The 27,067-nt window shown below is 36.7% G+C and overlaps 3 protein-coding genes and 1 non-coding gene across 4 annotated transcripts in view; 2 read left to right on the forward strand and 2 right to left on the reverse strand.

The window, feature by feature from the left end:
• The first annotated feature begins 1,918 nt into the window (after positions 1-1,918).
• Positions 1,919-1,992, forward strand: trnat-agu (transfer RNA threonine (anticodon AGU)). Its single transcript has one exon. It is a non-coding gene; the product is annotated as a tRNA-Thr (tRNA).
• Positions 1,993-6,683: 4,691 nt separating this feature from the next.
• On the forward strand, positions 6,684-8,323 carry LOC131986908 (E3 ubiquitin-protein ligase TRIM35-like). Its single transcript, XM_059352049.1, has one exon. It carries the CDS (start codon positions 6,795-6,797, stop codon positions 8,187-8,189), a length of 1,395 nt encoding a protein of 464 aa, XP_059208032.1. The 5' UTR covers positions 6,684-6,794; the 3' UTR covers positions 8,190-8,323.
• Positions 8,324-11,539: 3,216 nt separating this feature from the next.
• On the reverse strand, positions 11,540-19,905 carry vtnb (vitronectin b). Its single transcript, XM_059351221.1, has 8 exons — positions 19,715-19,905; positions 18,443-18,559; positions 17,521-17,778; positions 17,197-17,336; positions 15,402-15,558; positions 14,136-14,294; positions 13,741-14,061; positions 11,540-11,880 (listed from the first exon to the last, which is right to left on the reverse strand). The coding sequence occupies exons 1-8, from the start codon at positions 19,779-19,781 to the stop codon at positions 11,744-11,746; spliced, it is 1,356 nt and encodes a 451-aa protein (XP_059207204.1). The 5' UTR covers positions 19,782-19,905; the 3' UTR covers positions 11,540-11,743.
• Positions 19,906-20,041: 136 nt separating this feature from the next.
• Positions 20,042-27,067, reverse strand: part of LOC131986958 (uncharacterized) — a 29,564-nt gene continuing 22,538 nt past the window's right edge. Inside the window, exons 12-16 of the mRNA XM_059352098.1 lie at positions 26,724-27,065; positions 26,287-26,372; positions 25,829-25,936; positions 23,567-23,722; positions 20,042-23,211 (exon numbers count right to left, since the gene is read on the reverse strand). Of these exons, the coding sequence (XP_059208081.1) occupies positions 23,663-23,722; positions 25,829-25,936; positions 26,287-26,372; positions 26,724-27,065 (596 nt within the window). The 3' untranslated portion in view covers positions 20,042-23,211; positions 23,567-23,662. The remainder of the gene's footprint in view (positions 23,212-23,566; positions 23,723-25,828; positions 25,937-26,286; positions 26,373-26,723; positions 27,066-27,067) is intronic.

The following is a 27,067-nucleotide window of genomic DNA, read 5'->3' on the forward strand; positions in this document are numbered from 1 at the left end:
GGTCCGTGGACCACCTGTCAGACCTGTCAGACCTGTGCTTCCAGGACCTGGGCGACTTCAATCTGTCGGACCTGGACATTTCTGCAGCAATGATTGATTATCTTCTGGGTTAAAAGACCCAACATATTTAGAAGAAAGTTAGATATTTATGACCACTCTGTAAATACATTTAGCCATAATATATGATGCCACTGCCCCGAAGAAAGGACTTTCCTATGTTAAAGAATGTATACAGTTATTTACAGATTGTAGATTTTTTTTATATGAGCTTTACAAATTAAACAAATTTTATTCTACTTGACTGTTTTTTTCCCTCTGCAACTTTGCCGACATGTACGCATCATAATAGTCCGGAAAATCGAGAATATTTGGGTTTGAATACATAAATAATTAAAAACAAAATTAGGATAAACTTCAATATTATACAGCATAGAAATTGGACTGTAAATACGTTTAGCCTTTAATACAGCAGGCTGTTTATGATGAGACTGCCCCGAAGAAAGGACTTTATGTTTAAAAAAATAAATAAATGGTATTCTACTTTGTTTGTCCCCCTGCAAACTTGAGTAAAAAAACAAACATTAAAATATACAAAATTATTGACATGTACTCATAATATTAGTACAGGAAAAATAATAATATATTAGATAATACAAAAAAAGAATAAGGATAAACTTCAATTACAAAAAAAACAAAAAACAGAAAGAAAACGTAATTCACCATACAGTTTTACTTTGTGAGCCTACTTTATATTAGTTTTATACGTTTCAAAGTTTTAAATATAGATTAAAAAACAGTGAAATTGGGGGTAAATTTTGTTATTTTGCATTAATGTATATACAACTTACCAAAAGGCATAAATATTCCAAATTTACAATGAATTCAGTGTTAACTGTTTTATGCTTAAAATGTATAATCGCATTTTTACATTCAATTTTGACAGTTAAAGTTACGTAACGTTAAAAAAGCGTTTGGTTTATCGTCGCAAAGAAGTAAAAATAAAATACAATGCCATTTGTTTTAATATCTACAAGAGAAGTACAGGTTTGCAGCATATATTTTGCTTAACCCTCTGGGCTCTGATATACCACATAATATTTACTATACCCATGTTTGGTATTTGGTATTTTCTTAGCACAACTTCAGCGTGATCTGACAATTATTTATTTATATTATTATTATTTATATTATATTACTTATATTTTCACTTTAACCCACTTTATTAACCCTTTGGAGTTTGGGTTTATTTTGATGGGTTTTGACTATTTTTCATTCTGCCTCTATAAACCACTTAAAATGTTGGTATAATTTTTTTCAACACAACCTCACCTGATTATTATTTTGTCATTTTGACTTACTGGATCAACATTTTGAACACAAAATAACCACACAAAAAATACAAAAACCTCACAAAAAAAAACACAAAACACACAAAAAAAATACAAAAAAACATACATAAAAAACACACAAAAACACAAAAAATGACAAAAAAGCAGAAAAACAGAAAAATACACAAAAACACAAAAAATGGCAAAAAAACAGAGAAAACAAAAAAAAAAAACCACATAAAAAAACACAACAATCACACAAAAAGCATTAAGCACAAACGATTGCATTAAAAATGCTGAATGCACACTGCAAAATTCAATAAAATCCTGCAAAAACTTCAGTAATATCATGTTACACTTGGTCGAGGTGGGTTTTTTTACCTTTGAAAAGAGTTGATGTGCTAAATGTAACATGGAAACTTGTAGAAAAGCCAAAACTTCAGAGCGAAGCTGACAGCAGGGAATCCGGCGCTTTCGTGAACTCCAGAGGGATAAAACGAAGATCTTTCGTCATTTCAAAACTTCTGTAGTCATAACATCACCCTCTGTAGTTTTCTATATATTGTCGGCTGGCTTGCTCGTCATCACGTGGCGCCGTGGCTTAGTTGGTTAAAGCGCCTGTCTAGTAAACAGGAGATCCTGGGTTCGAATCCCAGCGGTGCCTTTTCCTCGATTCTTTCATAACGTTCCGCGCGGCCTGGATGTGTTTTAACAAACTGTAACAGCTGTTTTAAAACCAGAAATAACAAAGATATGTATTGTTTATGTTACTTTAAAACGCTTGGTCTTAAAACGGTAAAAACAACAACAACAACAACAACAAAAACAACCGTCGAACGATAATCCTTAGAACGTTCATGACTACTGTCGTCACTTTACGTTCGATTTAGAACGTGGCTCAGCCAATCAGAAGCCGTCTTCGACAGAAGGCGGCAACCATAGAGATAATATAGATCTTATTATTATTCATATTATTATTATTATTATTATTATTATTATTAATAATAATAATAATAATATGAATAATTATCAATTAACTATTATTATTATAATTCATATTATTATTATTATTATTATTAATAATAATAATAATAATAATAATATGAATTATAATAATAATAATAGTCAGAGAAACTCAGCACGGTGAAGATCTGCTGAAAAGACTTAAAAATTGAAGTACAAACCACAAACAAACAGAGAAAAACAAACAAATGCCAAAGAAAGAACCAACAAAAAGAAGCTTCATTAATAAGTCAACAATTCACGTGTATTGGTAAATATGGAAAATTAGAACAAAAGACTTTTTAAAAAAATACATTGTTCTTCTCACTGGGTCTAAAAAACTAATGCAATAAAAATTGTAATATAAACTGTAGGAGCTTTTCCCCCCCTTGTTAGTATTTAATTTAATAATGAGTCGTATTGTTTGATTATTCTAGATGTTGATTTGATTTTTGATATTTTATTTTGCTAGTTATTTGTGTAGTTTAATTATTATTGTTGTTTTAGTATTATTTAGTTTTACATAATTAGGATTTTATTTTTTTATGGAAATTGGGGTAATTATAGGTAGACAGGAAGAAAACTATGAAGGACGAAAAAATGACATAAGTATAAATAAATAAATAAATGAATGAATGAATACATAAAAAAGTGAATATATTTATGAATAAATAAATGTAGGAATAAATATATTAATAAATGAATAGATGAATACATTTATAAAAAATGAATACATATGGAAATGTAAAAATAAACGTGGGAATAACTAAATAAATACATTAAAAAGTGAATAAATGTAGAAATGAATAAATGTAGGAATAAATATATAAATAAATAAATCAATCAATTTGGAAATAAAAAAAGTGGAAATAACTAAATAAATACATGAAAATGTAGAAATAAATGAATAAATAAATACAGAAATAGCTAAATAAATAATGTATTACGTGTAAAAAAAAAAAAATATGTCTCTCTTTTGCATTTATTTATATATTTATTCACTTTTCTATGTCATTTTTCATCATTCATGGAGATCCAGCATGCACCTGGGTGGGCCTTCGTTTTTGTTTGATTTTACAATTGCAAGAGAGGCATCAGGAGCCGTGTTTTTTTTTTGTTCTTTTGTTTTTGGACAAATAAACAATCAGTAACTCACAGCTTTGCACGGACAATAAGCTTGTTCTGCCTGAATACAGCACATAAACATGGTGCACCAGTGGCACTTTGATTGGGTTTGATTTAACGTTGACTTTGATTGTTTGGACACTAAATAGATTATGATGTGTGCTTTACACATGAGGAGAGAGGTGAAATATTTAAGTCTACATATATGATGGCCTTTGTCCAGCAGAGGGCGCAAAAGAACCACATTTGAAAACAGATGAGGTCATTTTTCAGACATTATAGTGCAGCAGATAACCAAAACAACCGTTCAGTGTGAAATTTGGTACACATATAGCCAAAGGCATACCGAAAAGATTTGGATATGGAGGCATCATGAATTTTCAACATGGCGCCCATGGCAGCCATTTTTCAAAATGGCCACCAGCAACGCCTGTTTTCTTATGAGTGACAGACATAATGTGATATTTTAGACATATTTACCATATATTGTACTTGGTAAATGTCTATAGGATAATTGAAAAGTATCATTTCATATTCAAGATGGCTGCCATTTCCCAAGATGGCAGCCGTCACTTGTATGACGGTCTGATATGTATGATGGGGGAGGTCTCCGACTGGGACAGAAGAGTGATCTGCTTCCATGCCTTTAACAAGTTCACAGTGCATACTCAGAAAGTCCAAAGGTTACCTGTACCTGTAGATGGGGCAGCCATCATCCAGATGCTGAAACCAAGTTCAGTAAAAACCTTCAATGACTATGCCCATGGGATCTTCATTCCATATCTGACCAGAAAACTTGAAAGTGTGTCCAGGCTTGATCTGGTGTGGGACCGCTACTTGTCTGATTCTCTGAAAGCTGCTACAAGAGCAAAGCATGGAACTGGGATTCAGAGACATGTGGTAGGTGATGTAGCCATTCCCAGGAACTGGCCAAACTTTCTCAGAGTTGACAGCAATAAGACAGAATTGTTTGCCTTTCTCTCAAAAGCTCTGCTCACATCGTTACTGCAGGAGGACAGACAGCTTGTTATCACTAGTGACATAGAAGTCCTTAGCAAGCCACCACTCCCAGATAGGTCTTCAATTGCTCCTTGTACACATGAGGAAGCCGATAGTCGCATGTTATTACATGTAGCCCATGCAGCAAGAAATGGCCATCATAAGATCATGATTCAAACAGTTGATACTGATGTTGTGGTGCTAGCTGTGGCAGTGGCTCAGACTCTACAACCAGAAGACGAGCTTTGGTTGGCTTTCGGAACTGGAAAGAGTTTCCGATACTTAGCAGCCCATGAAATTGCAGCAGGGCTAGGACCTGAGAAAGCACGTGCGCTACCACTGTTCCATGCAGTGACCGGTTGCGACACTGTGTCAAGCTTTGTTGGCCATGGGAAAAAGACTGCGTGGGCTGTATGGACTGTGTTTCCTGAACTTACACATGCCCTGTTGAAACTGTCTTCAGCCCCAACTGAGATACCACAAGAGGTAATGGCCACAATTGAGAGGTTTGTTATCCTACTCTATGACCAAACCAGCACATGCACAGAAATAGATACGGCAAGAAGGAAATTATTCGCCAAGAGGCACAATGTAGAATCAATCCCTCCGACCAAGGCTGCCCTGGAAGAGCATGTCAAGAGAGCAGTACACAAGGAGGTCATGTGTGGGGTCAAGTGCTGGTGTCAACACCAGAACTACCTTCACCGTGCAAATGGGGTTGGTCAAAGACATCTGAGGGAGACTATGAACCCTTCTGGACATGCCTACCAGATGCAGGCCAGTCCAGTTATGAACTTGTCTCTTGCAAATGTAAGAAGGGTTGTGTTGGGCATTGCAAGTGCAAAAAAGCTCAGTTGCAATGCACTGCCCTCTGCTTCTGTGAAGGAGAGTGTGAATAGTCTTCCTTGTGATAGACCCTAGATTTGGCCTCACTTAACATATGTCTTGTGAGATAGAGCAAATATTCTCAGAAATTCTACATTTGCTAATTCAAATTATGCATCAAGAAAAATGTATAATTCGACACAGAGTTTATGTGTATCTAACCAGTCTGGAAACAATGGCGGCCATTTTTAATTTTTAATGAAAATGTCTAATCCAAAAAACACATTAGCAAGCACTTATGGTAATTAATTAATCAAATTCTGTGTACAATGTCACATTATATCCATCACTCATAAGAAAACTGTTGTTTCTGGTGGCCATTTTGAAAAATGGCTGCCATGGGCGCCATGTTGAAAATTCATGATGCCTCCATATCCAAATCTTTTCAGTATGCCTTTGGCAATATATGTACCAAATTTCATGCTTTTATCACAAACTGAACGATTCTTATACATATTGGAGTTAAGCTGCTGGACTATTAGTCTGTACCAGGGCTGGTTAACTGATCCATAGAGGCCGGTGTGGCTGCAGGAGCACACCTGGCTCAGCCCAACTTTGGAGGTTTATTTCACCTCCTTCCTGACAAGATCGGATAAAGTGCATAAAGTGGGGATGTCAGGTCTAAAAACAGCCCAAATAGATTTGAATAGTATCATATTAAATATACATATACATATAGTATCATTTAAAACAGAAAAAAACAGCCAGGGGTCCCACACAGATTAGAGACTCAAAAATGTTCACATACTATAGGACAAAAAAACTAAAATCCAAAGAACGAGCATAAAGTGAGTCTGTCTGTTTTTCTTTTGTGAAAATTTAGCCAGACTTTGGAGTTTTATTTCACCCTGTTCCTGACTAAATATAGAGGTTGGATAAAATTGGGCTCATTGAATCCACAAGAGTCTCAGCTTTACACTCAGACCTGATTTATGCAGCTCACAGACTGTATAGGGACCCCAGGATGCACAAAGACAAAGACTGACAGCATGTCAGTAAAGAGACTCGTGGGGAAACATTTTCCTTCAGATATCTGCAGGTCAGTTATTAACCCGTTTGGAATGAGACTCAACCTGATAAACTGTTGTGTTAAAGCTCCGCCCCTCAGCTGAGTCACCCGAGACAAACCAGGAAACAGGCTGTTATTCTGCCAAACGGAGACGAAGAGACACACACACACTCTGAGAGACGGAGGATAAGATCCAGCTTCAGACTAAAACCTCCACTTTGACTGAAAGAGGACGACTTCAGGAGATTGTAGTACTTAAAACAGCAGTTTCAATCCAGATTCAGAGGCGTTCAATGAAAATAGAAAATTACAATCAGCTCCACTTCACCAGCTGCTGAATTCACAAACTGAACGACAGTTTTACAGGAAAGTGAAAGTAACTTTGAGAGAACAGGGAGTGGCTGAGCTGTTTGTCTGCTGTGTTTTCAGCTTCACTCAGAGACTAAATGGCTTCCAGATTAGAGGAGGATCTCTGCTGTTCTGTCTGCCACGACATCTTTAAAGATCCTGTTCTTCTGTCATGCAGCCACAGCTTCTGTAGAGACTGTCTGCAGAGCTGGTGGACGGGGAAACCAACCAGAGAGTGTCCGGTCTGTAAGAGAAGATCCTCAAAGGATCGTCTACCTCCTAACTTGGCGTTAAAGAACCTGTGTGAGAGTTTCTTACAGGAGAGAGATCAGAGAGCTTCAGAGGCTCTCTGCAGTCTGCACTCTGAGAAACTCAAACTCTTCTGTCTGGACCATCAGCAGCCAGTGTGTCACATCTGCAGAGACTCAGAGAAACACTCCAAGCACACAATCAGACCCATCGATGAAGCTGCAGAACAACACAAGAAGGAACTTCAGGAAACTCTGGAGCCTTTAAAGAAGAAGTTAAAGAGTTTTAAAGAAGTTAAAGTGAAGTTTGATCAAACAGCAGAACACATTCAGGTCCAGGCCCGACGCACAGAGACGCAGATTAAGGAGCAGTTTAAGAAGCTTCACCAGTTTCTAGAAGAGGAAGAGGAGGCCAGGATGGCTGCACTGAGGGAGGAAGAGGAGCAGAAGAGTCAGATGATGAAGGAGAAGATGGAGGCTCTGAGCAGAGAGATAGCAGCTCTTTCAGACACAGTCAGAGCCACAGAGGACCAGCTGAGAGCTGAACACGTCTCATTCCTGCAGAACTACAAGGCTGCAGTGGAAAGAGTCCAGCAGCGCCCCCTGCTGGAGGATCCACAGCTGCCCTCAGGAGCTCTGATAGACCAGGCCAAACACCTGGGCAACCTGGCCTTCAACATCTGGAACAAGATGAAGGACCTGGTCTCCTACAGTCCTGTTGTTCTGGACCCAAACACTGCTGGTATAGAACTCATCCTGTCTGAAGATCTGACCAGTCTGAGAGCAGGAGAGAGACAGCAGCTTCCTGATAATCCAGAGAGGATTGATGATTATTCCTGCTCTGTTCTGGGCTCTGAGGGCTTTAACTCAGGGACTCACAGCTGGGAGGTCCAGGTTGGAGACAATACATTCTGGTATCTGGGTGTGTTAGCAGAGTCTCAGAGGAAAGGAGGCATAACGTCTGGATTATGGAGAATACGGTTGTATGGAGATAAATACTACTCAGAGTCACCATCAGATGGACGAACTGTTCTCGTAGTTCAGAAGAAGTCTCAGAGGATCAGAGTGAATCTGGACTGGAACAGAGGAAAGCTGTCGTTCTCTGATGCTGACACTAACACACACATACACACCTTCACACACACTTTCACTGAGACGATGTTTCCATATTTTAAGAATTATGATCTGAAGAATCTGCAGGTTTTACCAGTGAAGGTCTCTGTGGCTGCAGGACAACAGGAATAGACGATCAGCATCGTCTGAAGTCTTTGAGGAACATGTGACCACGTTGTCCTCGGGACGTTTGTTTCTCTGTCAGTGTGAGGAAATGATGTCATGATGATGTCATGATGATGTCACATCACAAAGAGCTGTCAATCACTCTGACTGCCAGGCGTCTCTGTGGTTTCCTGATCGATTATTGATCAAATCTTTAAAGTGAATTCTCTGTAAAAAAAAAAAAATTGTTTTTATCTTTTATTGGCGTTTGAGTGTTATGTATAAAAAATACTGTCAAATAACAGAAAACAAGTTATTTTACTGATAATTTAGTTAAAAATACAGATAATATACAATTAATATCTGTATTTAAATATATACTTCTGTAGAATAACTAAAGTGTTTGTTACTTTAAGTGTTTGACAACTTTTGATGCAAGACTTTTTACAGTTTTCTGATGATTTATTTTTTCATTTTTTTAACATTTAATTTAATGTTTCACTGTAAAAAACAGAAAGTTTCATTAATCTTACACTCAGCAATATGTGTATTTTTTGGTATTTTTACATATAATTTACTGTCATTTAAAATTTGAGACCATAAAGGATTAATTAATATTGTGTAAAAAAAAATCTGTCCTATTATATTTATTAACAGATTTCAACTTTCATGTTCTGCTTCATATTTGAAATTAAACTAATTAACTTTATGGCATTTTCACTGTTCATGCATTATTGGGCTTTTATTGTGAAGGGCGGGTCAGGTTTGTGGGCGTGGCTTAAATGTCAGAAATGTTTGAGTTCTGTAATAAAAACAAAAAAGTCTTAAATGTGGCGTATCAGTGTTTTTTATAAAGAGGACTTAAAATCATAAACAGATCGACTCGATGATGTGAAAATAATGTATTCCTGACTGAACATTTACACAATTAATGATGTAGGTTTTTATATTTTATTCAACTATTTTAAATGTATTTACTTGCTGCATTCAGTAGGTTTCAAATTCATGTCATGGGCACCATTAATGTAGGGAATTATTATTTTTGGGCCCCTAAATGATCTTGTGAGGACCTGAGATTATAGAGACATTATATTTATGCAGATTTGAGCAGCACAAGATGTTTTAGAATAGAAATGTTTAAACTCCTCCAGAATCATTCAGACTCCTTTAGACCTTTAGAGCAGCAGAGAAAAATCTGTGCTGTGATTTAGTGTCAAAGACGTTCAGTAGATTTGTGTATTTTGTGTTCCAGGTCTCTAGTCTGAATGCTCCAGGTCTGTAGTCTGAATGCTCCAGGTCTCTAGTCTGGATGCTCCAGGTCTCTAGTCTGAATGCTCCAGGTCTCTAGTCTTAATGCTCCAGGTCTCTAGTCTGGATGCTCCAGGTCTCTAGTCTGAATGCTCCAGGTCTCTAGTCTGGATGCTCCAGGTCTCTAGTCTGGATGCTCCAGGTCTCTAGTCTAATGCTCCAGGTCTCTAGTCTGGATGCTCCAGGTCTCTAGTCTGGATGCTCCAGGTCTCTAGTCTGAATGCTCCAGGTCTCTAGTCTGAATGCTCCAGGTCTCTAGTCTAATGCTCCAGGTCTCTAGTCTAATGCTCCAGGTCTCTAGTCTTCTATGATACACAAGACAGCGCACTCTAGCGTTTTCTTAATCCATTTTTTCAAAGACCATCTATTGAGGTGTAACAGTCCACTCTAACATTTTCTGCAAAGATCATCAATTAAAGGAACGGTGCCACAACAAAACACATGGGGGAAAAAAAGTTGCTTTTTCCCCACTCTTTTCTCGTAAATCTGCAATTTTTTTGGCGCAGATTTGCTACTTTAAATCTCTGAAATCTGCGACTTTTTTTCTTGTAAATTTGCCACTTTAATCTAGTAAATTTGCAACTTTTTTCTAGAAAAATAACTATTATTTTTATTCATACTTGGCCTTAATATGCCTTCATAGTCAAGTTCTCCTCGACTGTTTCTTGCAGATTTTTCTAAATTTTTCATTTTTACATTGGAGGTCAAGGTAAATAAAGTTAATATTATTATATTATTATCATACTGATTGGTCAGATGTCATGGTGTCACCATATGTGCTGAAGCCTGATCTTTGCTGATTAGATGGAAGAAAAATCCAAAGTTTACAGTGGTAAAAATGTGGGTCCCTCAAGAAAAAGGTTGGGAACCACTGATCTAGAGCAGTAGTTCTCCACCTTTTTGAGTCGCGACCCCCAATTTAATATGCATGTTGTCCGCGACCCCCGCTCACTGAACAGAATCACGGACAGTTCAGATCACCCAAAAAAGAAACAAAATGACCAAAAAACGGAACAAAATGACAAGAAAAGACATAAAATGACCATAAAAGACACAAATTGACCACAAAATGATCAAAAAAGACACAAAATGACCAAAAAAAGACACAAAATAACAAAAAAAAGACACAAAATGACCAAAAAAAGACACAAAATGACCAAAAAAAGACACAAATTGACCACAAAATGATGAAAAAAGACACAAAATGACCAAAAAAAGGAAACAAAATGACCAAAAAAGACACAAAGTGACCAAAAATGACCAAAAAGACTAAAACACATTAACACATGAACACAGACAGAGCTGACTTCCAAAATGATTTGGCGACCCCCAGAAATCATCTCGCGACCCCAATTGGGGTCCCGACCCCAAGGTTGAGAACAGCTGATCTAGAGGACACAACAACACATTTAGTGCAGGAGAAACTCTGCATGTTATCAGTGTGTTGCTGCCTCCTGCTGGCCGACAGACTGAACTGCACCTACAGGGAGTGGACACAATAATGTGAACACCTTTAACCTTGTTATTAGTATTAATAATAACCATTTTTAGCCATTTTGAAATTTGACCATTTTTGACAAAAATCACATGCTCTAGTATGACAACAGACTATAATTGCTGCAACACGTCCTCCGTAAATAATGATATTTTGAAAAATGAATAAAAAAAACATGAAATCTGAGGTCAGTCTGACTAACGGTCAGAGAGATATGAACTACACACACACACTGCAAATTATTTGTTTCTTACCAAGATAAAAAAAAAAAAAGATTTAGAAGTGTTAGATAATTAATCTTATTTTAAGAGTTAATTTCTTATTTTAAGCGTTCAACATGCTTATTTCTAGATTTAATAATCTTAATTTAATAAATCTTGTCAAGTGAAATTATCTGTCCATGCAGCAAGATCATTTCCCTCAGATTCTGTGTTTTTATCTGGTTTTTAGACTAAACACCTTTTCAGCAGTGCAGACAGACACTTCTTAAATGTTCAGGTCAGTACCAAGGCAATGTGTTGGGTGTGTTTTGACTTTTATATTTAGAGTAAAAGAACACTGAGGCACTCAGAACTGAAATCTACATTTTATTAAATCATGCAGAATGTCAGCACATCCACCTAAATCCAGCGGGGACATCAGAGGGAGTTTATCATGAACTAAATGCGTCAACAACAAGAATAACAGACTCTATATTAAAGTCATTGTGTGATTAGGACTTGTTGCTATGAAGGAGAGTGAATCTCTCTTTACGTTCTGCAGACTGGTTTGTCTGTCTTTATCTCTTCTCTGCCCTGGAAGCGTCGGGCGTCTCTTCGGTCTTGCAGCCCAGCCAGTATTTGGCGATGGATCGTGGGTAAGGAGGGACGGCCGAGTCCACACGTTTTTTCTGCAGATCCACGCGGTAGTATTTATCTGATATCATCAAAAGGGAAGAAACCAGAAGGTGTTAAAGGAGGAAGCTCAAAGGGAATCTTTTCCAAAAAGCAAAGCCGTGAAGAACCACTTGTTTTTCTAGGGATTATTAATTATGTGAATGTGAATGGCAAACCCTAATTACTTTTAGTCTTTGAACACACTTTTGATGCCTGGATTTAATTCATTCTGATACTAACATGTACACTACAAATTATTTGGTTCATACCAAGATAAAATAACTCAGATTTAGAAGTGTTAGATAAGTCATCTTGTTTTAAGAGTTCATTTCTTTTGTGTGTCAACATGCTTATTTATAGATTTAATAATCTTAATTCAAGAAATATTGTCAAGGTAAATTATCTGTCCATGCAGCAAGATCATTTCCCTCAGATTTACTGTTTTATCTGGTTTTTAGACTAAACACCTTTTTTGCAGTGTAGGGCTGGGCGATATGGCCCTAAAATAACATCACCATATTTAAGGGAATATTTGCAATAACGATATTCTTTACGATATGACAAAATACTGAAAAATATATAGAAAGTATGATTATTTTTGAGTCTAAATCAATAAAAATCGAACAACAAAATAAAAATCAACCATATATATCTAAAATGTAGCGTAAAGTGCAAATCTCAACAATTGCCAAATACAAAAAAAAATTTACTCTCGACTCTTCAGTGCAAAATGAAATTAGAAAATAATAAAAAATAAGTACTAAGAACATTTATTCAAGAACTGAACTTAAGTACAATTTTGAGGCCATTTTTTGGCAAACAACTGAACTTGTGTACTTCTATTTATGTAACTTTATACTTCTACTTCACAACATTTTAAAGGGAAATATCCACCACATTTAGCTGCCAGCTTTAGTCACCTTTCATCAAGATTTAACATTAAAAGTGATTAAACATTTTTATAAATTAAACCACGTAAAAGTATATTTAGTATTTAAAATGAGCCCTAAAAATGCTGCTTACATAAATGCATCAAAAATAATTATCCAACAATATATAGAGAATATATAAAACAATCTGACTGGGGTCATTCTGCATAATGAGTACTTTTACTTTAATTACTTTAAGTCAGGGGTCTCAAACTCGCGGCCCGCGGGCTAATTGCGGCCCTTGTGACAATATTTTGTGGCCCTCACCTTGATATGAAAGTTTAGTTTGTGTCTTTTTTGGTAATTTTGTGTCTTTTTTTAGTAATTTTGTGTTTTTTTTCCTGGTAATTCTGTGTCTTTTTTTTGTCATTTTGTGTCTTTTTTTGTCATTTTGAGTCTCTTTTAAGTAATTTAGTGTTTTTTTCAGTCATTTTGTGTCTTTTTTTAAAAGTAATTTTGTTTCTTTTTTTTAGTAATTCTGTGTCTTTTTTGGTAATTTTGTGTCATCTTTGGTAATTCTGTGTCTTTTATTGGTCATTTTGTTTCTTCTTTAAGTAATTTAGTTTTTTTTTCTTTTTCATTTTGTGTCTTTTTTTTGTCATTTTGTGTCTTTCTTAAGTAATTTAGTTTTTTTCTGTCACTTTGTGTCTTTTTTTTATTTTTTAAATTTTGTGTCTTTTTTGGATATTTTGATACTGCCTCCAGCGGCCCCCAGGTAATTTGAGTTTGAGACCCCTGCTTTAAGTACATTTTGTTGCTGGTTCCTTTGTACTTTAACTTCAGTAAGTTTTGATTTCACGTCACTACATCAAGAAGTAGGAATGCTGCCATTATCATGATATGTATTTTTCTTTATCATATAAAAAATATACCGGTATTATCGTGAGCGATACGATATGGCACTCTCCTACTAGAACGTTCTGTTGTGTTGAAACCGCTCGATTCAGGGACAGAAATGTAAGTATCTGTACCTTTCTTGAAAAAGTAGACATTTTGAACCGGGGTGGTTTTGGACTCGGTCTTGGTGGTCTCAAACATGTCGCTGTAGTCGCTGTAGTCGAACCAGTCATCGTATCCCCACAGGTCATCAAACACGTGGCGGCTCTGCCTCCGCTGCCCACGCTTCTTGCTGGGCCTCCTCCTCCGGCTGCTGCGCCTCCTCGCCGGTGGAGGAGGCAGCGTGGGTTTGGGACTCAGGTAGACTCGTCCCACCATGGCCGCGTCCACGGGGGGCCGGACGCCCTGCCAGTCCGTGCTGGTGGATCGAGGGCCGGTGTGGCGACCGCTGACCGCTGAGGGAGAATTATGGTCGATTAGAAACACACAAACACATTTAAACTCACGAGGAAACACGGCTGAGGCTTACAGGAGCTCCCAAACAGCTCGGAGAAGAAATCCTCCCACGTCTGATCGCAGAACAGGTCGGTGTATCGGGAGAACAGCATCGACGGAGAGGACCGGCTCATCTGGACGCACTCCTCATGGGACGGCTGGTGCTTGAACTCATACTGGTAGTACTTGTCCTCTGGAGACACGGAGACAACACATTTTGACTCGGACAGCGTGAAAAACATTGCTCTTTCCATTTAGCATAAATGTGTTTAAAGAGTCTGAGATGCATAAATTGGGAGACACAACAAGACAAAAATCTATGTGGCCCTGGCCGCTTTTCTCTGTTTCATATAATACTTTATTCAATATTTGGGCAGTTTTTAGACGTGAAAGGGCCACATAGATTTTTGTCTTGTTGTGTCTCCCAATTTATGCATCTCACAGACTGTTTAAACACATTTATGCTAAATGGAAAGAGCAAGCATAAAGTGGGCATGTCTGTTTTTCCTTTGTGAAAATTTTGCCCAACTTTGGAGTTTTATTTCAACTCCTTCTCCCGGAGAAACACTGCATGGGTTCTGCCCCAAACAGCTTCTGATAAATTGCATAAAGTGGGCATGTCACATCTATGAATCACGTTTATGAAAGTTTAGCCCAATTTCAGAGTTTTATTTCACCCTTTTCCCAACAAGATATGGAGACTGAATAAAATTGGGCTCATTGAATCCACAAGAGACTCAGCTTTCCAGTCAGACCCGATTTATGCAGCTTCAACTGAATGATAGCAGCATAAAGGGGGCATGTCTGTAGAGAGGAGACTTGTGGGTTCAATAGAGCCCATTTTCATTCAGATATCTGGAGGTCAGAGGTCAAGGGACCTGTTTAAAAACTGCCATGTCAGTTTTTCCTCTTGCTAAAGTTCGGCCGAACTTTGGAGCGTTATTTCACCTCCTTCACGACAAGAAATCACAACAAGGTTTGTGTGCTCTATGTGCTAAAGTTCAGCTAAAATTAGATAGAATCATTGCTTTGTAATACATGCAATATATTGAACTATAACCCCTGTATGATACATATTGTATTGCCATAATTTAAACAATATGCGGACCTACTGTAATATTTCTGGGTAGTACAAAAAAACCAGTACCATAAAATAGAATTACTTCAATAAAAGTACAAAACAACTACAAAAACAATATTTTCTGCTGCACATTTTTTGTAAAAATATTACTCATATGCAAGTTGAGCCAAAAAGAACAGAAACTATTGGTTTCGTTGTGTCTCATTGGTACAGAATTACCTTTGAAGAAGTAGGCCTTCTCTTTGCCGCGGTGACTCGGTGCTGGAATGGCGAACGCTGCGTTTACGCCGTCTGGAACGCCATCGAAGCCGACTGAGACGTCCCGTGGATAGTCCTCGTCCAAGACGTCCCCGTCAAACCTCCAGTACTGGTTCCCCTGACGGAGAACACCAAGCAGTGAGGTTTAACCTTCCTGTGCTTCCTCTTTCAAATGGTTTTGTGTCAGAAATAAGGCTCTCTTTCAGCTAATTGGGTGAAAACAGTCAAACCAGTCAGGGTCAGTTTTAACCCGTTAACTTCTCCTGGTGATCAAACAAACGCTTAGACGCTGCACAGAAAACCTTTAATGATCAGGAAAGCCTTTCTAATTATTCTGGCATCGTGTTGGATAAAATGTTGGCGACAAGGTTTGTTCACATAACCAAACACGTGTGATAAAGTTTGACACATGGACATGACCTTGATTCTTTTGCTGAGTTAATTAAGTCGATATTGTAATTACTGAGAAAAAAAACAAATCGAAATACAGCTAATAATAATCACAATAACAGGTTTTATTGTACTGTATTGTTTTATTATGTTTCTGTCCAGGAACCACAGATTCAGATGGCACAACGGTTGTTAAACAAACTAATAACTGAAATGGAACACTGCTTGGGGGAAAAAACACCTTTTAAAATACTTCCTAATAAGACAATATACATTGCAAATATATATTTGTATTTATGTATACCATTTATGTACAGTATGTATGTATACATCTTTTTTTAAATTCTTTATTCTGGTTTTTATGTCTTTTAAACTCCTCAGTCTGTACCCGACGACTAAATTTCCCCACTACGGGATGAATAAAGTCTTATCTTATAACATTCATATCTTCTATTAATGAATCATTATAAAAATGTATGGGAATAGAAGATAAATCTTTTTCATTTTATCTGATAAATATGATACTTTTTTAAAAAATTGTTTGGCCCCATCAGTAATCCAATGGGTACGACACCGTACCCTCCGGGGGAAGGGGGGTAATATTTGGAGAAAAAAGTTGTAGGTTTATGAGATTAAAGTGGCAAATCTGCAAGGAAAAAGTCAAAACACTAGCATATTTTTCCAACTTTTTTCTCATAAATCTGCTACTTTTTTCTCGTGGATTTTCCACTTTCAATCTCATAAAACTGTGACTTTTTTCTCGTAGAGTTGTCTCTTAATTTTATAAATCTGCTACCTTTTTCTTGTAGATTTGCCACTTTTAATCTCATAAATCTGCTACTTTTCCTCCCAGATTTGCCACTTTTAATCTCATAAATCTGCTACTTTTTTTCCCTAGATTTGCCTCTTTTAATTGTATAAATCTGCCATCTTTTTCTCCTAGATCTGCCACTTCAATCTCGTAGATATGCTATTTTTTCTCATAGATTTGCCACTTTTAATCTCATTAATTTGCCACTTTTTTCTCGAAATAAGTGAAGAGTGAAAAAAACCCCCTTCCCCGGGTCCGTATATATATATATATATATATATATATATATATATATATATATATATATATTTTTTTTTTTTTTTCATACTTGGCCCAAATACGCCGTCCTATAGGTGCAATCCGCTTGAAACATTTATTTACATTTATTATTCTTTATTATTATTTATTTATTTATTTTGTTTTTTTAAACATAAAAGTCTGTGACAATTTAAATGTGCATTTCTTGTGTATTTGACAACCCAATAAAGCTACATGTTAAAAAAGAATAACTACATTTTAATAATTAATAAAATAAATAGGTCGGTGAGTTTGTACCTTAAACATGTAGGATTTCCCCTGGCAGTTGATGCGTGTGAACGCAGCGTCGATCGGTCCGGAGATCCCCCAAACATCTTGGATCCGTTTTGGGTAACCGGGCAGGATCGACGTGTCATCCAACTCGAAGAAATATTCACCTGGGAGGAAAAGTACGAGCTGATCAGTGGTATATGCTGAGAGTCAGGACAATCATATCGTATTATGAATTATTCTTATGGCTCGTTTCTGCAGTATTGATAGAGATTGTATTGTACATTTATAAGTATTACCCCAAACCTCTCCACAGTATTGTAAAAATGGTAAAATCAGTTAACAGTTTACCTCTGAACGCGTAAATCGAGCCGTTCTTCAGCTGCAAAAAGGCGTCAAAAGGCCGGCCGCTGCAGGCGGCGGCGTCGGGGTCGACAGGTGGCGTGGGCCCCTGCTGCGTGGCGTCGGCACGCTGTGGAGCGGCGGCCGTGGTGTTGAACGTTGGCGGGAGACTCGTTGGCGGGAGACTCGTTGGCGGGAGACTCGTTGGCGTGACTCCGGCAGCCGTCGTCGTTGAGTCGGCCTCCTCGAAGGTGTCCCCGCGAGCAACTGAAAGGAACAAACCAATGTGAATAAATCATAATTTACAAAAGCAAAGAATTTTGAGTTAAATACTACGACGGAGTATTAGGGCCACATTTAGGAAAAAAGTCGACAATATTTAATTATCTACGAGAATAAAGTCGTAAAAATTGAATTAATGACGAGAATAAAGTTGTAAAAATTTAATTAACGTTGAGAATAAAGTTGGAAATATTTAATTATCTACAAGATTAGTCGTAAAAATTTAATTAATGATGAGAATAAAGTCGTAAAAAATGTAATTATCTACGAGAATAAAGTCTTAAATATTTAATTATCTATGAGAATAAAGTCGTAAAATTTTAATTAATGACTAGAATAAAGTTGAAAATATTTAATTATCTACGAGAATAAACTTGTGAATAGTTTTCAAGTTTATTCTCGTAATTAATTCAATATTTACGACTTTTTTCTCGTAATTAATTAAATATTTTTCCAGGTTATTCTCGTAATTAATTAAATATTTTTCCAGGTTATTTTCGTAATTCAATATTTACTACTTTATTCTCGTAATTAATTCAATATTTACTACTTTATTCTCGTAATTAAATATATATATTTTTCTAAATGTGGCCCAATACTCAGTCATAAAACACAAATAGTTTATTGAGTGAATCGCTGTTGGACTGACTCTTTTTGGGGCAGATGGCGTCGAAGTCGGCGCAGCAGCTCCCGTAGTAAACACACATGGAGTCACACTGACATTTAGTCTGAGAGTTGAAGGAGCCGCAGCGACCCGCACACGACTCTGAGGACACAAAGCGTTGATTAAAGGGGAACTGACTTAAAGTGCAGGAGGAAGTGAAAACACATTGGGTAGACATGCAAAAAGCTTCATTTTAAACAGTCTGTCTGCAGAAAAAGGCCCTTTGACTGATATGTTTTGCAAGGATTCATCAGTGTGTACGGCAACATTTTTTTTTTTTGACAGTCGATCTGAAGTTCATTTATTCATAAAAAATGGATTTAGTCGAGTGGTTGCCAACTCAGAGGTCAGGAACTCTAGTGGGTCACAAGATAGATCTGATAAATTGGGAGATTATTAATGGAGAAAGGAAAAAGTTTGGCGAAACAAATTTGTATTCATTTATGAGCTTTCTGGATGATTAAAATCAGAATTATATTGTTTTCTAAAACATCAATTTTTTGGGTTATTTATTCACTGTATAATTCCTATATTGTTTTGAACTGTTCGAATTATTAATTATTGATGTGCATTTAAAGAAAAAAACCCAAAATGCCCATGAATATATTTGTGAAAACAGATTCTCGTAAATTTGAGTTTTTTTCACGTACATGTGATTTTTTCCCGTAAATTTGTTTTTTTCTTGTACATTTGTGTTTTTTTCTTGTAAATTTGATTTCATTTTCTTAAATTTGAGTTTTTTTCCATAAATGTGACCCCCCCCCGTAAATTTGTGTTTTTTTTCTTGTAAATTTGTGAATGTCAACATCAATATTTTTAGGCTATTTATTCACTGTATAATTCCTTTTATTATTTTGAACCAAATAATTAATTATTGATGTGCATTTAAAGAAAAAAACCCAAAATGCCCATGAATATATTTGTGAAAACAGAAAGATTATTTCTGTTCACACAAATTATTTTTCTTAAAAAGCACCAGTGTAGTCAAGTTTGTTATATATAATAAACATTAGATATTACCTCCCATGTGAACAATACTGGAGTAAAGTAAAAGTACCTCAGTAGTACTTAGTATACTTATTAACCCTTTCAATGCACCAGAGTCAACAAGAACTCACTTTACCTCTAAATGCACAATTTAAATACAGTAATAACACATTTTACAGTTCATAAATGTTACTCCTTTGTAATGTAGATACATAAAAAATAAGTGATATTTCCATCAGCTTTAGGTTTGTTAGAGTAGAAGAGTCTGACCTTCTGCAGCAGAGGAGACGTCGAGCAGCAGCAGGACGAGGAGCAGCAGAGCCACAGCTGGCTTCATGCTGACTCGCTTAAATATTCCGCTTTCAACAACAAACTGACAAAAATGTGGAACTCAGACGACGACAGCAGAGACCCGCAGACAGATCCGTGTCCCAGTTTGTGTGTCGGACGATCAATAGATGTTTCTGTGAGGCTGTTGACCCCCCAGGCGTCCGCTCTCCTGATTGGTCAACGCTCAGCTGTGACAATCATTAAACTGATCTCTGTCCCAGAAACATCAACAACAGCAACACTGAGCCACAGAAGATCCCCGCTGACTTTACACTGGTTTATTTCAACACACTGGCTTACTATGAAAGAATAATAAGAATGTAAAAGTCTCTCTCGTTCGTAGATTGGAAATAAAGTAAGGTCTCAATATTGGCCTTCATTTTGGTCACAGGTAAAATGATGCAGATCTGGTCTCAGAATAACATGATTCTCCCAGGAATTCAGTTAAAGTGAGCCCCGAACACTAAGTTTACCACTTAAATCTGAGAGAATATTCAAGTTTTTTCTCATAAATTTGTGAGTTTCTTCTTATAAATTTGTGAGTGTTTTCTCATAATTTGTGAGTTTTTTCTCGTACATTTGTGAGTTTTTTCTTGTACATTTGTGGGGATTTTCTCTGAAGTTTACAACTTAAATCTCAGAGAATATACAATTTTTTTCTCATTAATTGGTTAGTTTTTTCTTGTCAATTTGTGAGGGGTTTTTTCCGTAAATTTGAGAGCTTTTTTATCGTAAATTTGTGATTTTTGTTGAAAAAACACACACATTTACAAGAAAAAAACTCGTAAATCTGTGGGGATTTTCTCTGAAGTTTACAAGTTAAACCCTAAATCTTTGAGAATATTCAAGTTTTTTCTTGTAAATTTGTGGGGGTTTTTCTAGTAAATTTGTGATTTTTTTTCTTGTAAATTAGTGATTTTTTTCTCGCAAATTTGTGCTGATTTTCCTCTGAACTTTACGACTTAAATCTTAGAGAATATTCAATTTTTTTAATCATACATTTGTGAGTTTTTTTCTAGCAAATTTGTGAGGGTTTTTTTGTACATTCGTGAATTTTTTCTTGTACATTTATGAGTTTTTTCTTGTAAATTTGTGAGTTTTTTTCTCGTACATTTGTGAGTATTTGCTTGTAGATTTGCAAGTATTTTCCTGTACATTAGTGAGTTTTTCTTGTAAATTTGTGAATGTTTTCTCATACATTTGTGAGTTTTTTCTTGCAAATTTGTGAGGTTTTTTGTGAGGTTCAAGAATAAACCTGGCATTAATGCTTGTCTGTTTAGCTTGGATGGCTTTTAATTAAATGCAAAATTACAAACCAGACTAGAAGCTACAAAAGTGTGCTATTGTCTGATAAATCAAACTATATTTGTAGAGCAATTTTATAAGCAATTACTAGAAAAAACAAGTGAAAGACCAGACAACTAAAGACCATTGCAATATTAATTAAAAAATGTAATAATAATAGTAATATAATGAAAGCATTTTGAAGCTATTAGGAGAGTAGATATAGTAAAACTAAGGGATATGAAAGCTAGATTACAAAATTATATAAAAGAATAAACAGAGTATATAATGTTAAAAGTAAAATACTAAAAGAATAATTAAAATCTGATGAAAAGACAAGTGCAATAAAAAAGAGGGAGAAAACAACAAATAAAAATGATAAAAACATTTAAGAGCTGTAAAAAAAAAATAGATTAAATTGATCAAAAAGATTAAACAAAAATGAAATTGAATAAAAAACAAGATAAAACTGATCAAATAAAGTTAAGTTTTACTAATATTTTTCGAACTGAAATAACCCAGTGAACCCATGAAGAAGTATGAACTGTACAAGCAACATTTGGTTGGATTAGTGAATCAGAGCTCAAACATTTTGTAACAGGTCGTTCCCTTTCCTCTTATTGATCCGTGAATCCAGCTCAGATAACCACGGCAACAGTTATCTCATGGATAGAGAACTGGGGGTCTTCAGCGGCCAACAGTAGAACATGGTGCCTGTTTAACAGTAGCAGCATAGTCCGGTAGCTCTGTAATCTTGCTCAATTTTGCAGAATTTTTATGTATTTTTATTGTGTTTTGTCGTATTTTCGATGGACACTTTTGTGGAGAGAAGAGTTTATTCAAGAGAAGAGCTTTTTTCAATGAAACGGAGCAAGTCTGGAGGACACCATCACGTTTCCAGTTGATTTGAAGGTGTTTTCGTGGTTGTCGTGCTGGTGCAAAAGTGAAGGTTCAGAAATGGAGATATCCAGATAAGCCCTTTCTGCCGTCAGTCATCATGGGAAACGTCAACTCTCTGCCCAACAAGATTGATGAACTGGAGATACTGGTGAAGACTCCAACGTGGCTTCACTCTCATAAGATCAGACAAAGATACTAAATCTACTGGAAAGAAAAAAGATGGGGGCTTGGCTTTATTTGTGAACCAGAGATGGTGCAGTCCTAAACATGTTACTGTCAAGGAGAAGGTGTGCTGTCCAGACATTGAATTGTTGGCAGTTAGTATTTAGAAACCAAATTATGTACCAAGAAAGTTCAGTCATATTACAAACATCTGTAGTCACATAAAAAAATTTGTAACTCACCTGTAAATATAACAGAAATCAGCGAAGCAGGACAATTGTTGCTCAAATTCGTTTCAGACCAAAAATAAACATTTCCCTGTTTTCTACAAGTCATGTACCATGACTCTTAAATATTTACACACTTGACGCACTTTTATCTTACGGGCCACATATCACAGGGGATTCATATTATATATTATTATTATTATATACATATTATATACTAGCTACGCTAGTTAACAAACATGTAGTCACATAAAAAAGTTATTAATTCACCTGGAAATGTAACAGAAATAAGCAAAGCAGAACAACAGTTGCTCATTCTCCTCTCATCTGGATTATTTAATTTTTTCATATTCATCTCAACTTCTTCACTGCAATCATGAATTATTTCTGTTATTTTGTCAACATTGAAGCACTGGTGAAACCACATTTGGATAACTTTCACATTAATGTATATTTTTTACACATTTTTTAAGAAAATAAACATGTCAAAATTCGTATCAGACCAAAAATAAACATTTTCCTGTTTTCTACAACCGTCACGTACCATGACTCTTAAATATTTACACACTTGACATTACTTTACTACTTTACTTTACATACTTTTAGCTTCTGAACCACATATCACAGGGGATTCATATTAGTTTACAGACATCTGTAGTCAGGTAAAAAGTGAGGAACTCACCTGTAAATAGAACAGAAACCAGTGAAGCAGGACAACTGTTGCTGCTCCTCCTCTCATCTGGATGATGAGCCCAGCTCCCAGGAGGCATTGCAAGGAGCCCAGTGACGCTGCTGGTCAGTGCTGCCACCCAGCGGCCAGTTCACGCTACAGCAGCTCACTGGGAGCTTCTGTCATTTATCATTCTTAGACAATAAAATCACATAATACAACTGCTATGAACACAACAATAATAAAAAAGAATGTCTCAACAAAACACTTATTTTGTGAGTATCACACACACATTCATGAATATACACACACGTATATGTATATATATTTAAATGAATATAAAGTTCTGAGTGTTACACCATCAAACACAAAAGTCTCAATAAACCCAAAAAGAAGCGAGTTAACGGATTCCCTGTGAGTGACCCGGGACAAACAGACATTACATTATTAATTATCACATAAAAACGTGATCTAAAGGTTTAATTTACCTTTTTAACGCATTTTAAAAGGCGAACGTCTGTCGGTTACATGAAGTGAACGGCTACAAACCTGCTCAGCTCGCTCGTTTTAAAGTTGATCTCGCCGAGTATCTGTCTTTAAAAGCACTTTGATCCAAAAACAGTGGATTTAATGAGTAATAATGAGTCAGATAAACGGTGCCGTGCTGTCCGGAGGTGTTTCTCTGCTCCGGTGTCGCTGCTTTCTCTGCGGAAATCCACAAAAGTGAAATATTAAGTTAGACGGCGGGAAAACATTCTGCTGGGAGACGATTCACGTCACAACACCGAGACGGTTATAAGTCAACGGCAGAGGTGTTGTGGAGAGAAAGGTTGCCTCTGTCTCACAGCTCACTCTCGCGAGATCTGTCAACACAGATAGCGTTACACAAAGTCTCGCGAGACTGTGTTAAACCTTGTCACATAATTGATAAACAGCAGGAACAGGCAGTAAACTATTATAACTCTTAATAAAGCCTAAAATATAAAAAATCAGAGATTATGAAACTTTATATAAGATTATAGATCACAGAGGCCATTTATTGTTAAAATCATCAGTATTATGGAAAGTGTTCTCTATTATCTCCATGAAAAAGAAAATACCAAATAAATCATCACACAAGTAAATTATGACAAATATAAAGAAACAGACAATTTATTTATTTATTTATTGAATTCATTGCAGACATTTTATGTTTTTCCATCATACATTTTCACAGCAACATTACTTTGTTTGATATTTTATTTCATTATAAACTAATTTTTATTTTTAAAAAATGTAAAAGTCTGGTTTTATTTCATGACGGCATTGTTCCAAGTGAAACTTTAATTTATAAACCAAAAAATATGAAGGAACCAAATAGGAAACAAATCTAATTAATATTATCAATGAAATGTTAGAAAATAGTGAAAAATCTCTGTTATAAATCCCCACAGCACACACACATGAATTAAAAAGTCTTGTATAATAAATAATAAACCAACACATTTAAATATGAGTAAATAAAAGTTTATGACCATATATGACTATGAAAAGCATTAAATATTCATATTTGAAAAGCCAGAATTGTTTGGCATGTTTTGATGCGATATATTAACTCAAATGAAGAAAGATGTTTTTACTCATGAAAGTAGATTCGAATGATTCAACACAACATTAAAGTTTAAAGGTGTATTTTCACTGGAGTTGATTCCAGTCAGATCTCATTTATATTATCTTACCTATAAAATGTGAAAAATAATAAAACATTACCTGTTATAGATTCCCACAGCCCAAACAGATCAATTCAAATGTCTTGTTTTAATAAACCGACAGTCTCTCTATGTTTAAATATCAGTAAATATAAGTTAATGACCAACAAACGCATTAAATCGTTAAACTGGAGAAGCTAGAACCAACAGATATTTGACATTTGAGCTTGTAAAATGACTAAAATGATTATTTGATTATAAAAACAGCTGCAAGGAGTCGATTAATCAGCTAATTGTCGCAGCTCTATTCTCACACATCACACAAAGACTCTGACCCCTTTTCCACCAGAGCCGGTTTCAGGCCGGTGCCCAATTGAAAACAGTTCTTTGGTTTTCCACCGCCAAAGAACCAGTTCCCAGCCGGGAAAACTGGTTCCACTATGGCACCAACTGTTGGCTGGTCTTGAACTGTGAACTGCTCATATCAGGGTCTGGGGGCGGGGCTGGGGGCGGGGCTATCTGACCAACAAGACCAACTCGGCCCGTTGAGAGAGACCAACTAAAACGTATTTCAATCATTTATTTCATTTGTTTAACTGCAATGTGATTGATACGGGCCAGCTAGCATGCTAACGTTAACGGGCGATCGCTAGCGTGCTAGCAAGAACAAGACCAACTCGGCCCGTTGAGAGAGACCAACTTAAACATGTATCATTCATTTACTTGATCTGTTTTACTGCAATGTGATTGATACGGGCCAGCTAGCATGCTAACATTAGCTAACAACAAAGTCCAACATTAGCATGTTACGTTCAGTGTTAATCAGAATGTATTGGGCGTCCATAGTGATCTAGATGAGCAGCAGATGTGCTGTAGAGACATGTAGTCTGTTGTTGTTATACTGGCTGAGAGGACGGAGACATACAGACGTTAACAGAGACGTAATGACCAGGCTCTCTGTGGAAAAGAAAACAGGTTCAGAGCTGGTTCACAAGTGGAACCAACTGTGAACCAGCACTAGCACCGGCTCCAAACGCTCCTGAAACTGCTTTGGTCCAAAAGGGGTATCTGAGTAAAGAAACACACTTTTCTGATTCACAGCAAATCTAAATTAAAGCTCCACCTTTCTGGTCTTCTTCTTCTCCTTGTGGAAGGCTTTTCCATCTGCCTGCTTCCTAAAGCTCAGTGTGACGTCGTCATTCACCCCCTGGTCCTTCAGCTTCTGTTTGAACTGAGAAACATTATTACTCACACAGAGAGATTACATTCTGCATTCTTCTTTACATTTCATCCTCTGGAAGCTCTTTTTCACACTTTGTTTCCTCACATGATAGTTGGTGACTTTCCCTGTGTCTTCTCCTGTAAACGCTCGGGCTTTTCTCACATTGCTGGATTGTATTTGGACATTATTAAACTTTATTATTTGAAATGTCTCTTTACCTGTTTCCTCCTCAGACTGTTTCTTTTACTGCTTTAATGGGAATTCACTCTCTGAGGGTCAATAAAGTTTCACCTTGATGCTTCCAACAGTCATTTGTTTACTCAGTTTTTGCATAAAATGTGAATAAAAAGCAGATTTACCTGCTTCAGCATTGCCTCCATCACAGCAGGGTCGTTGGGGTCCACAGAGCTCCTCAGCCTCAGTCTGAACACTTGCTTTGAAGGGACTTTAAAAACATAATCAAACATGATCAGTTGAGAGGTTTCTACTTGGATAATAATCAGCATCCTGTTGATATAAAGTGTCCTCAGTTAGTTTTGTCCTGCCTGTGGTCAGTTTAGAGCTATACTGCAGGCCGCCACCAGGGGGCGTTCAGGGCTTTATCAGTCAGTTAGAAGCAGTTACTTCCTCCATCTGTTGATATTCTCACATTGAAGTCAACACAAACTGATTATCTGCAGTTGGTCACACTGCACGCTAACACCAGCATCCTGAGTGTTCACATTTAGTGTCATTTGATGCTAAAGTAAACCTAAATCAAATATAAATAGTGTTTGAATCAGGGGTTACCACTCACCTGGACTGGAGCAGATGAATGGATACATCCGGCCACAGGGCACATCCACCCATCTTCCAGAGGACCCGAAAACAACTGCTGCACAAGCCTCCGTCCCCCCGTTGTTATTAGGTTCCCCTGGCTGCCAGTGGCTGAACGAGGAGTTACTTCCATCGGACCACTTCCAGGAGTCTCTGAAAAGGCCGATCCAGACTGCTTTCCATGCTGGAATCAGCTCCTGGACCTTCTGGTTCTTTGTCAGGTCTCTCACACTGGCCAGGTCTGTGTGGTGTTCTCTGCAGTAGCTCTGGGCCTCAGTCCAGGTCATGAAGTGGTCAATGAGGACAAAAGTCACATCCAGCCCT

The sequence above is a fragment of the Centropristis striata genome, chromosome 15 (genome assembly GCF_030273125.1).
Source record: "Centropristis striata isolate RG_2023a ecotype Rhode Island chromosome 15, C.striata_1.0, whole genome shotgun sequence".
Taxonomy (NCBI): domain Eukaryota; kingdom Metazoa; phylum Chordata; class Actinopteri; order Perciformes; family Serranidae; genus Centropristis; species Centropristis striata.